General features: G+C 34.6%; 3 protein-coding genes across 3 annotated transcripts in view; 2 read left to right on the forward strand and 1 right to left on the reverse strand.

Annotated features, from left to right (window-relative positions):
- The window catches only part of LOC108576875 (persulfide dioxygenase ETHE1, mitochondrial), a 4,433-nt gene extending 1,292 nt beyond the window's left edge, over positions 1–3,141 (reverse strand). The window contains exons 1-4 of the mRNA XM_017939938.1: positions 2,932–3,141; positions 1,567–1,711; positions 430–615; positions 56–63 (exon numbers count right to left, since the gene is read on the reverse strand). Coding sequence (XP_017795427.1) covers positions 56–63; positions 430–615; positions 1,567–1,711; positions 2,932–3,075 — 483 coding nt within the window. The 5' untranslated portion in view covers positions 3,076–3,141. The remainder of the gene's footprint in view (positions 1–55; positions 64–429; positions 616–1,566; positions 1,712–2,931) is intronic.
- Positions 3,142–3,571: 430 nt separating this feature from the next.
- LOC108576901 (40S ribosomal protein S19-like) lies at positions 3,572–4,452 on the forward strand. Its single transcript, XM_017939974.1, has 3 exons — positions 3,572–3,585; positions 3,814–3,884; positions 4,044–4,452. The coding sequence occupies exons 2-3, from the start codon at positions 3,814–3,816 to the stop codon at positions 4,435–4,437; spliced, it is 465 nt and encodes a 154-aa protein (XP_017795463.1). The 5' UTR covers positions 3,572–3,585; the 3' UTR covers positions 4,438–4,452.
- Positions 4,453–5,467: 1,015 nt separating this feature from the next.
- LOC108576885 (arf-GAP with SH3 domain, ANK repeat and PH domain-containing protein 1) overlaps positions 5,468–10,913 on the forward strand; it is a 38,930-nt gene continuing 33,484 nt past the window's right edge. Inside the window, exon 1 of the mRNA XM_017939949.1 lies at positions 5,468–5,593. Coding sequence (XP_017795438.1) covers positions 5,468–5,593 — 126 coding nt within the window. The remainder of the gene's footprint in view (positions 5,594–10,913) is intronic.

Genomic DNA, 10,913 nt, shown 5'->3' on the forward strand with positions numbered 1-10,913 from the left:
AGTAACGCAACCTATTCAAATAAAAATTTGTCCATTAAAAAATACACCAACACACCGGTACAACTGAAAATATCATAGTTCGTTGTAAATTTAGATTTATAGAAAAGGAAAAAGAATGAAAGTTTAATTGAAGAAATCCTATTTGTAGATACTACAAACATTGCACAGAGTATCCCTATTTTTTCACATCAAATTGTGTCAGTATGTTCTACGGGTGTAAATAAGAAAAGAATGTTACGGTGTCCCAGTTTTTTCAGATGAAACTTTGTCAGTACGTTCCATGAGTATATGTAAAAAAAAAAAAATGTTAGATAAACATAGGTCGTGTGAAGGTTTTAATAGAATATTTTATTAGATACTCGTAAGATTAGATTTTCGGTTGAAAAATATTTACCCGATAGAGATTAATCGATGAAAAATGTATATTACCTTCGGTGTGACCAGGTGTAGACAGTATCCGTAAATGATGCCTACCGAAGCTAATTTCGTCACCGGGATTCAAGAGTATATCGGCCTTAGCGCCGCTGCTACGTGATATCATTGACTGGCAACCAGGTAACAAACATTTCAACCTTCCTGTTCCGGTGATATGATCAGCGTGCATATGCGTATTTACTGGAAAAAGATGACGTTTACTCGAACTGTTATCGGTCACCATATAGCACTTTTCATCCCACACGTCATCCATCACCCTCGAAATTGATTTTAATATTAAAATTGCCCGGGAACGAAAATAGTTCGCCAGAGGTTTTACAGTCCCTTTCGTTAATTTTACCAACAGCTAATGATAAACATAAACATGCGCCAGAGAGCTCCATTTTAATTATTAAGTTTTTCAATTAAAACCGCGGTGCAAACTTCGAAAATACGACAAGAAAGTTTAGACGACAACTGAACAAGAAAAATAATAACGTGCAGGATAACGCATGGTATGAAGTAAAAGTTCGATATAATTTTTCTTCGAATTACACGCAATAATAAGTGGGACAGAAAATTTCAAGATCTTCGTTGAACTAATAAATTACTCGCTGCTACGTTTTAACTGATGCGAATGTTTTTTATAGAGATATATAAAAAAAAAGAAAACGCAGAAAATGAAATGGCTGAATTGTACGTTTCATTGAGTACAACCTTTAATTCTCGTACATTTCTCTAGAGCAATATAATCAGATCGGAACAATTAATCGGCAATTGAATTTGTTCGTTCGTTGTAGTCGTAACAAGCCAGCCGAATAAAGCATTTAAGCGCTCAACCTTGTAAACAAACACAATTCTGGCTGCTTCTCCTTTGTACAACATCAATTGAAAATTGTAATAAAATAAAGAATTTTATTTTATAGGCCGTTTTAAAAGACAGCATAGGTTAAAGCTGTACATTTCAATCCTTTTTCCCTATAAAACGTAAAACGTTTTGAAGATAAATTGTTGTTAAATTTTCTACTTGATTCCAATTTCAATTAATTAAAAATGAACATTTCTAAAACGTCGTGTCCTATCTGGATAGTTACAATCCGCGATTGAACAGAAGATTGTTTCTACAAATATGTGACTGTACTCTCCACTTACTAGCATATTTTAATATTAGTCCCAGTTCCGAGATAACAGCTTTATCCCGTTCTGCCCATTCCATGACTGGATCAATTAAAACTGCTGTTTTGCCTGTGATGTCAGCCAATAGATATGTGTATGTGCAGGACACGGGATCGAACATCTAAGAATTTTTATTAAAAATTAAAGTAAAATTACAAAGATGCGCTAAAATGAGTTTCAGAACATTCGTTCAAAACGATTTACGAAAGATTTGAATTTGAATCAAATTTTCAGTAGATTTACAATTAAACAATTCTAATTTTTTTCGTCAATTAAAAATGCTTGTCTATAACTACATATGTGATAGCATTAAGTAAAATTTTAAAAAATTACGTTAACCGGAAGAAAACTAAAATTCTAGTTTTTTTTTTTTACAAAATTATTATTATTTACACGTAAATACGCCATTCCATTATTAGTTTATTGTAATACTTTTACTAGACTGCTGTGACTGGATAATACAAGTGCTTTTAAAATACCTTGTCGATATTATCTTTGTTTATGCATCTAATAATTCATTTTGACACTTTGAAAATTCTGGAACACGCATTATCGTATAATGCAATTAACTCTCAAATTTACTAACATTCTTCCCTTCAATTTTTATTAGCAATTCTATAAAAAGTTAATTGACTTTTTAAATTATAAGAAATTCGTTATATCATATGTCGTAGTTACATAACCTTGAATAATGTAGTATTTTTTTCTATGAATACTGTTTTTAGTATTTGAAATAATAAAAATATGCATAATAATTATTCATTTTCTTTTTATAAGTACTTCTAATGATATCTATCTTTTTCTATGTTTTCAGTCACTTTTGATTAATAGAAATAAGAAATATTAAAGTAGTCTGAAGGTTTAACATTTCATAAGTTAGAATTACTTAAAAAATTACTCTTGTCTCAGCACGTATACGTCTATGATAATTAACAGGATTTAAAAGTTATCACTTGCTGGTAAGTAGTATCGATAAAAATTGTAACGTATAAGCATTGTTTGCTTTGCAATATTTATAAAAACATTCGTATTAATAAATGAAATGTCGCACTTGAAATTTTTGGATAATCGATAAAATGAATAATGAAATGAAAGTGTATAATAGGAATCCAAGCATATGTATTACAGATTATTGTTCGTATTATACAACATAAAACAGATAAATGAAAGATTAATGTTCAACATGTGCAAACGTGCAATTTAAAAAGAATCGATTATTTGAAACCAGTTAGTATATAATTACTCCAACGCTAGATGTCGCTACAAACACGGTAATGATCTATACACTCATGTACATGGATGATACAGATGTTGAACTCAAATGCGCAGTTATTGACTTACTTGACGAAAAAGGAAATCCTTCGAGAACGGGATTGGTTCGGTTAACGTTGTATTCTTACAATACCTCGCAATTATTAAGTTAGATTTAGAAAATAAAGATTTTATAGGTTGTTGGAACAAACCTTTACACAAAAAGTTACTCATATTAACGATTTGATGGATGCGTAATTTTTATACTGTCCGGAGTAAGTATTGTCACTTGTAGTCGCAACAATCAGACTGACGTGTATCAATATTCAAATAACGTACGCATAAAAATAAAAATGATTACGCCGATTGCGATATCAGTATTCGATATCAAGCGCCTTATTTAATGATAAGTAAGAGCAATATTTCAATTTGTAGAATTCATATTAGGCGAATGGAGCGTTTTCATGTACAAACGATGTCATGAATATGACTATTTTTGTATTGTGATACAAATGAGAAGTAATGAAATAAATTAATAAAGTTGAAAATAAGATATATATTTCATATTCTCATTATGCAAATACAGGTTTGCACGATTAGTTCCAAAAAATATTTAGGTATCGAAATGCCTTTCTATGTATTAAAATTCCGTGGTCACTTCCTGAATAGTACAGCCATCTTATAGTTTTGTTGCTTCTTACACCATCTTAGCTTCTCTCTTTCCGGTTATCTTTCTGAATAAAGGTGCGTACTTTCGACATTTTTCTGTAAAGTTTAGCATATTATTGTAAGAAAAGGTAATATAACGTATAATACAAAATAGTTGACGCAATTTATGCACTACTTCTATATACACGTAAATACATGACATGTTTAGTATAATACCTAGGCACTTGCTACAATAATATACATGTGGCATGAAGATACAACGTCTTCCACATTAATTATTTTGTTTTGTAACATTTGTTTCAGATGCCTTCTGTAACACTTAAAGACGTTGACCAGCACAAGTTTGTAAAAGCTTTTGCTGCATTTTTAAAAAAGTGAGTAACTGTTTTTGTATAAATCTACCTAACCTCAAAAAATTTGTTATTGCCATATTTCAATATCTATTATGACTGAATAACAAAACATTATATTTTTACTTCTCACAAATCTTTTAATGTTTTGAAATTTATATACTAATGCTCTGTAAATTTTAGGACTGGTAAAATGCGAGTTCCAGAATGGGTAGACATTGTAAAATCTGCACGCTTCAAGGAACTTGCTCCATATGATCCAGATTGGTATTACATAAGATGTGCTGCCTTAGTACGTCATATTTACATCCGTAGTCCCATTGGTGTAGGAGCAGTAACAAAAATCTTTGGAGGGCGCAAACGTAATGGAACCCACCCCAGCCATTTTTGTCGATCTGCGGGTGGTGTAGCTCGTAAAGCACTGCAAAGTTTGGAGCAACTTAAGCTTATCGAAAAGGCCCCGATCGGTGGTCGTAAGCTTACCAGCCAAGGTCGTAGAGATTTAGATCGCATTGCAGCGCAAGTTAAAGTAAAAAGCAAAAAACAACTTAAATTACAAGAGACTCTTGTTCTCTAATTTGTCTGTTTCTATAATAAAAATGAAAAATTCATACATTGATAGCTTTATTTGTGTCCAAACCTTATTATTTTTCACTTGAATATTTAAACTCATTATAGTAAAACTGATTCTGAACTTTTATTAATAGATACAAAAAGTAAATGAACAGGAAAAAATTTATTTTTACATTGTTGTTACCATAAAGAAAATAATTTTAATATAGTAATAAATTGTTACAAATGCGTACTTAACATGATATACTTTTGTTATATTCAAAAGTAGTAAAAATATAATTTAAATTCGAGGAAACAATATTCCTTCGACGATACTTATGATAACGTGTCACAAGATGGCAGCACCATTAACAGTTAATATAAACGACTTTCTTTCTAATTGCACATTTAATGGTGAAGCTATAGATGTATGCAGCGCCGCCTCAGTAAAATTTTGACCGTGGAGGAAGACGTTTCGGCACCGATCAAGTTGATTTTAGATCGAGTGACGAGTAGGTGCAAAGAAGTTTTTCTAGAACGCAGCCGCGTACGCGCGTAAAAGTGTGTATGCATCGTGAGCCGCACGTAGAAAAGAAAGGTGCGAAATATGTTTCCCCGTGGCCCGTGCGGAAAACTCCAAGGGAGCAAAATGTCAACGAAATAATCGTGTTTCGCAAGTGTCTCTCGCTGGTAGAGAAGACAGACCGTGTGCTTAAAGTTTCTTTCTCTATCTTCCTGCTTCCAACCCCTTTCTCTGTCCTCTTTCTCTTTGTGCCCTCTTCCCCTCCCTCCCTTCCCTGTTCCCCTCCTTCCGTGGCTCCACTCTGGGTCCGTTCGTCGCACCGGAACGACGTTTACCGTGCGTCACGGAAAACAGCATTGGGAGGAGACAGAAGGTGACAGCCCTCCCGCGGAATTTATGGTGCGCACAAGAGAAACGGTGAAGTGAGTGGTGCCAGAGTGAAGTGAGTGTGACGGCACCTAGTGCTAGACCGGTGGAAAAATTTCGAGGGTTTCCCATCGTTCCAGCCAATATAGGTGGAAAGAGGGAAAAAATGCCGGGCCTAATCGCCGTAAGCGAGTTCGTCGAGGAAACGAGGGAGGATTATAATTCGCCTACCACGTCCACCTTCGTTTCCCGAATGCCACAGTGCAGACAGACAATCACGTCGCTCGAGGAGGTAATTCTTTTATGTATTTCTTTCTTAAAGAGCTGAAGTCGAATCACATTTTCTCTTGTCCCCTTGTGATCAACGGACCGATCAGTGGTCGAAGCGAGCGCGTGTTCCTATGTGTGGGCGTTTCGCAATTTTTTCGTGCATATACGTTATCCATGAACGCGATTGGTATAACGATTTTTCGATGTAATACGCACTCATTAGCTTCTCGCGACGTCTTCCAAACTGCACGCAACTTTTACCATGCTCTCTCTCTTTCTCTCTCTCGTCTCTCCTCTCTTACTCTCTCTGTCCTTTCTCTTCTTTCTTCGTATTCTGTATCTCTGCTAGTTTCCAAGCATCAACGATGTAAATATTGCTTGTGGTCGATTCACAACTTCTAGTTCGGTTAACGTATGCAGACATGCCGTCATTGCTGCTGCATTTTGTCTACGTTAAGTCCGGTCGAAAATAACGATCGACAAAGAACTTTTAATTGCTCACGTATTAACCGTTCAGATTGCCGGCGATGATAAATGTTTATTCATATAGTTTATTAGTTGATAATGGTATGTTTTCCAAGTGTTGCGCGTGTCTCTTCTGATGAAGTGTTACGTGAGTGGCTGTTTTTGATCGGATTAATAAGCAGAGAAATGAAGGTGCGCTGGGAATCGTAAAATTGACATATCGTCGTTAGAAGGTACGCATCTCACGTGATTTTTCCATGAACTCCATTTTGTAACAGCAGATTATAATACTAGCAACATAATGATCGGCAAAGAACCTTAATACGCGTGCCTTTCATAATTTAACAGCCACCGTAACTGTTGCGGGCTCTGCTGTCTAACAGGCAGGCAGAGATGTATCGGCTCGACCACGGGGACTCATTTCCAAGTTATCCCAGGTCATGAAAATTTTCACCGATGGTCACACCAATTGCCAATATCGACAGAGTGCCGTGTATAGATGTAACGATGGTGTATCTTCTTTCAAGGTACACGGTCTATCACATTTTGTTCGTTTACCTATTTTTCCTCGCTTCTGAAATATTAGGTTATGAAAAATATCGTATTTAAGAAAGGTACTATAATAATTATATATAGTATGTTTTATATTAAATTGAATATTTCCTGATAATATTATTGTATTTTTTTGTAACGTTCAATAAAAGTTACGGTCAATTTTTTGATATTGAAGTATTTATTAATCACCATAATATTGAACAGTTCTTCGGCATACTACTGCTGCGTCACATTGCAATAAGATTTATTTTGGAGAAGGAAATTGGGTCGTTTAGTACACGTGCATTTTACATTTAGATTAATTTATGTAGCTACGTTTAATTATAATTAATAAGTGGCGATAAGGCAAACATTATCATTGCACAACACCACTCCTTTGCATATTATCGAATCGTGGGCGTATTTTGTAATATGTGTAGATAGGAAACTAGGTGCGGAAAGTGTACTGCGCTCATGGAAGGGAAATTTATGCATGAAATTACTAAACCAAAGTTTCTTTTCACGAATGAATACCGATGGAATTAGTTTTGATTTCAAAGTCTATCGAGTAGAACACTTATTCGATAGAGATTTAACGTAGATTAAAAGAATACGGTTAACAGTATTATAACGATTATACGATTTTCAGATTTTATTTATTTCTCTAGAAAATTAACGATGACTAACGAAATTATTTTTGCATCGTTTCAACGCTAATAGAATAAGTATTCTCTATAATGGCGATGAATAATAGTTACAGGAGAACGGTACTTAAGCGATTAGACTACCTTGGCCTGTTCAAAAAGTAGTGCTGCTTTAGTCATTTAGCTAGCTTCAAGTAGCAGAAAACACTGATTTGCAAAATAATACACCAACATTTTTTTTCTCAATTATTATCGATGAACAGGTTTGTGAAACCAAAAAATTGACTTTTTCCACAGAAATTCGACATGGTCACTTATTTATTTATAAATCGTGTAAAAGTTCAGATATTAGAAAAAATCCTAAAAAAAAATTCCTTTGAAAATATCTATTGCTGATATTCATAAAAAGTGATCGAGTTTTAGTAAAATTACAACGTACACCGTTTCAGAAGACGTGGTTTTGAAAAAAATAATTCTTAAAGTTTTCGGAACGCATTTTGTCTAAATAAATTTCAAATTCTTGCCGCATTTTCAATTAGCTATTCCTACAACATAGCATACTTCTTCCTGTTCCTTATTGGTATCTCTTTAGTTTCTCTTTCCTTGTTTTTTGCTTAATCGAGCTTCTTTAGTTACTTCCTGCGCTCAAATCTCCGCTACGGTCACTCGTAGTAAATCAATCTTCTGCGCTGTTTGAAAAGCAATGGGGCCGAGTGAAATATCATTATCCCCGTAACGCGAAGAGCCGATGTAAATCGATGCTTGCAGCAGTTCGCACTTTTTTTTTTTTCGCTCCGTTGAAAAGACTCCGCTTTTCGTGCAATTTTCCAAAGAAGCAGGTTATAACTTTCGTTGGAATTTCGATTAAACCCGCCCGAGCAACGTTCCAGTAACTCATCTTTACTGAGATTTTCCTACTGACGTCATTACTTGGAAACAGCGCAGATGAAATTTGCGAGAAAGAGATATTACAAATTTACTGCGAATTAAGGTAATTTTCCGTACGAATTTTGACTTTCTTCAACAATTCTTGAGACAACGAATCGTATTAATTATGAAAAAAATCGAATTTTTTAATTGGTCAAGGTGACCTAACCTCTTGAAATAATTAAGGGATCTAATTATTCGAATGTCTTTCGCTCGGTAGAATATTCAATATCCCGAAAACTTTGATGTCAAGTCGCTGGTGAAACATATAGTCGTAAATTATTCAGTGCTATATACCATCCGTGAAAATAAGTGGCAAAGATATTTTTTAACTAACACGTGCTGTGAAACCGAACTTTTTGCTATCCCTCTGCGGCAAAATTATAGATTTTTATTTCGTATGAATATATATATATCGACAAATTAATTATAACGTCGATAATTTATATATTCAATGTACATGTAATAAATAATAAAATGGTGACTAAAAGGCAAATACAATCGATGTGAATTATCATAATTTGTTGTAAAACACGATGTTGCTGCCATGACAATATGTACATAAATTATCTTTTCGATGTATATTATCATAGATCGTTGATATATCGATAAGATCATGTATATTTTCTAGATCGTCGTTATTTAATCAGCATGAATTGTTATTTTTCGATAGTCTACATAGATCAGGTCTGCCCCCTGGGCAACACGACGATCTGATTGGTCGAAAAAATCGGACATGTTTTATCCTGCTTTATCGAGCGTACACGTAATTTTAGTACAGTATATTATTCGTATTTCGATGAAGTAAATTATCTTATACGCTTAGGTTTAATCGAAAGAAAGTTTGGCCGAGCGAGTCGCTGTTTAGAATAGCTGTTTAGAATTCTCTAATTGTAAGACCCAGTGTCGTCTTCGTATTTACTCTTGACCCTGAGTGGCTGCGTAAGTCACCCACTTTCCCGCTTTAGCGGCCACGACTAGCGACAGTGGCGCGTGAACGCGAGCGCGCGGCCAAAATTTACGTGCAGTGTGGTTATTTTCGACGCGACGTGCCACGACCGTAGTCTATTCTTGTTGGTGTCGACCAACGAATCTTCCGCCTCTGTTTTCACGCGACTCTGCCCTTTTGCCATTTCCCCATCCAGGTACATACTGCATATCAAGTCATATCAACGTTCTTTTCTCTCGTTTCTGTCGCTTTCTAAGGAAAACACGCGTTTCGCGTTTTTGTTGTAACCCTATGTTGCCGATACTCGACCCTCCGTAACGGAATATACATAGTTCGTGGCGATTTTCCTTGTGGCAAATGGGAACGTAAACAAGATTCACGGTGATCTCTAGTTTCCAGGAAGGAAGGAAAAAGTTGGAATACAAGCTGGATCAGAGAGCTTATTTTCGAGACGTTGTAGGTTAGGTTACATTATATACATGGAGAGAGAAAAATGTTTCTTCGCTGCATCCCTATAATGCAATCGAGAATGTTCAATTGTTACATGCATTTCTATTTGTAGGTTTCGTGGCCTCTCTATGAAAACTCTTGAAAGCATCGTTCGCATTATCGATCCTTCTGAGCAATTATATGTTTCACGAATGTCTGAACAAATATGGAAGAATGCCAGTATTTTTATTTAGCATTTCCCTGTTGTGTAGAAAACGTTCCTGTCGCAGTTTCTTTTGAAGTAGATAAAATTCCTCACGTTTTACTATTATTTCTTTTGCTACAGTTTTAGTAGAGAAACCTAACCTAACCGTGGTTGCGGTTTTTTTAATGAAATTCTTTCGAGGTACACAGGAGGGCGTTCGAAACAGTCTTTGAAAGTAATAAGAAGCCACTCTCCAGCGATATTATTTTTTAGTGTAACTGTATACTCTTATTTCCACAGAATATTAATCTGAAGAAGAAGTGTCAGTTCTTTGTCAGTCGCTATAGTTAGCTAAACGAATCTATAGCCGTTGGTAATAAAACATTAATACAGATAATCGTGTAATTAAGACATTTCTCTTGGTATTAAAGGAGATAATAGTCGTTGAAAATGAACTAATTGGGCTGGAATGATTGAGGGAACAATGAACGAATCAATTCTGATCTAAAGCTCATTTTGAATAATAATAATTTAGAAACATAAACAATTGCATTGAATATCGCTTTTAATTGTTTCATAATATGATTAACTACGTACCTTAATGAAAAAAAGAGTACACTAGTAAAAAGTGTTATTATAAAGAAGACGTTTTAAAATTAATTGAAAATATTTCCTATACTTTTACTGTCCTAAGATGAAATAAATCATGGACACATCCTGTCGATTAAGTTCATTCAGCTAGATATCTAACTAGCTAGTAAAGACTAAAAATTTACTTTGTAGATTGTCGATCATACGTCTGTCGCAATTTATGGTTCTGCAGTCTTCGCCGTAAGGGGTGTGTCTGACCTACATCTTCCTTAAGGGAAGTGACAACTCACCGATTAGCATATGCTCTTGAACGCACAGTGGAATAGGATCACTTCACTTACATAGCATCTAGAAAATCGATCTGAGAAAAAAAAAACACTCGTCACCTGTTTAAACTCTTGTCAACATTAATCTTTTCGTTTATAGTCGTACATGGTAAATTCTTTACGCGAAATTCAAGTTTATTTGAAACCTAACCTAAAACTAATTCGTACGAAGTTAAATTTTATTAAGTTTTATTGCTGTTGTTGTTGTTGATGGTGATTATGTAATAATTATAGATTATGATAAAATTATATTTAATTTCTTAAATATTATT

This window comes from Habropoda laboriosa, unplaced genomic scaffold, assembly GCF_001263275.1.
Source record: "Habropoda laboriosa isolate 0110345459 unplaced genomic scaffold, ASM126327v1 scaffold561, whole genome shotgun sequence".
NCBI classification, from domain to species: domain Eukaryota; kingdom Metazoa; phylum Arthropoda; class Insecta; order Hymenoptera; family Apidae; genus Habropoda; species Habropoda laboriosa.

Excerpts from the sequence above, each read along its gene's own strand:
- LOC108576901 (XM_017939974.1), top strand. The coding sequence starts at position 3,814 with ATGCCTTCTGTAACACTTAAAGACGTTGACCAGCACAAGTTTGTAAAA. Across the intron at positions 3,885-4,043 it reads TTTGCTGCATTTTTAAAAAA|GACTGGTAAAATGCGAGTTC; the intron begins GTGAGTAACTGT and ends TGTAAATTTTAG.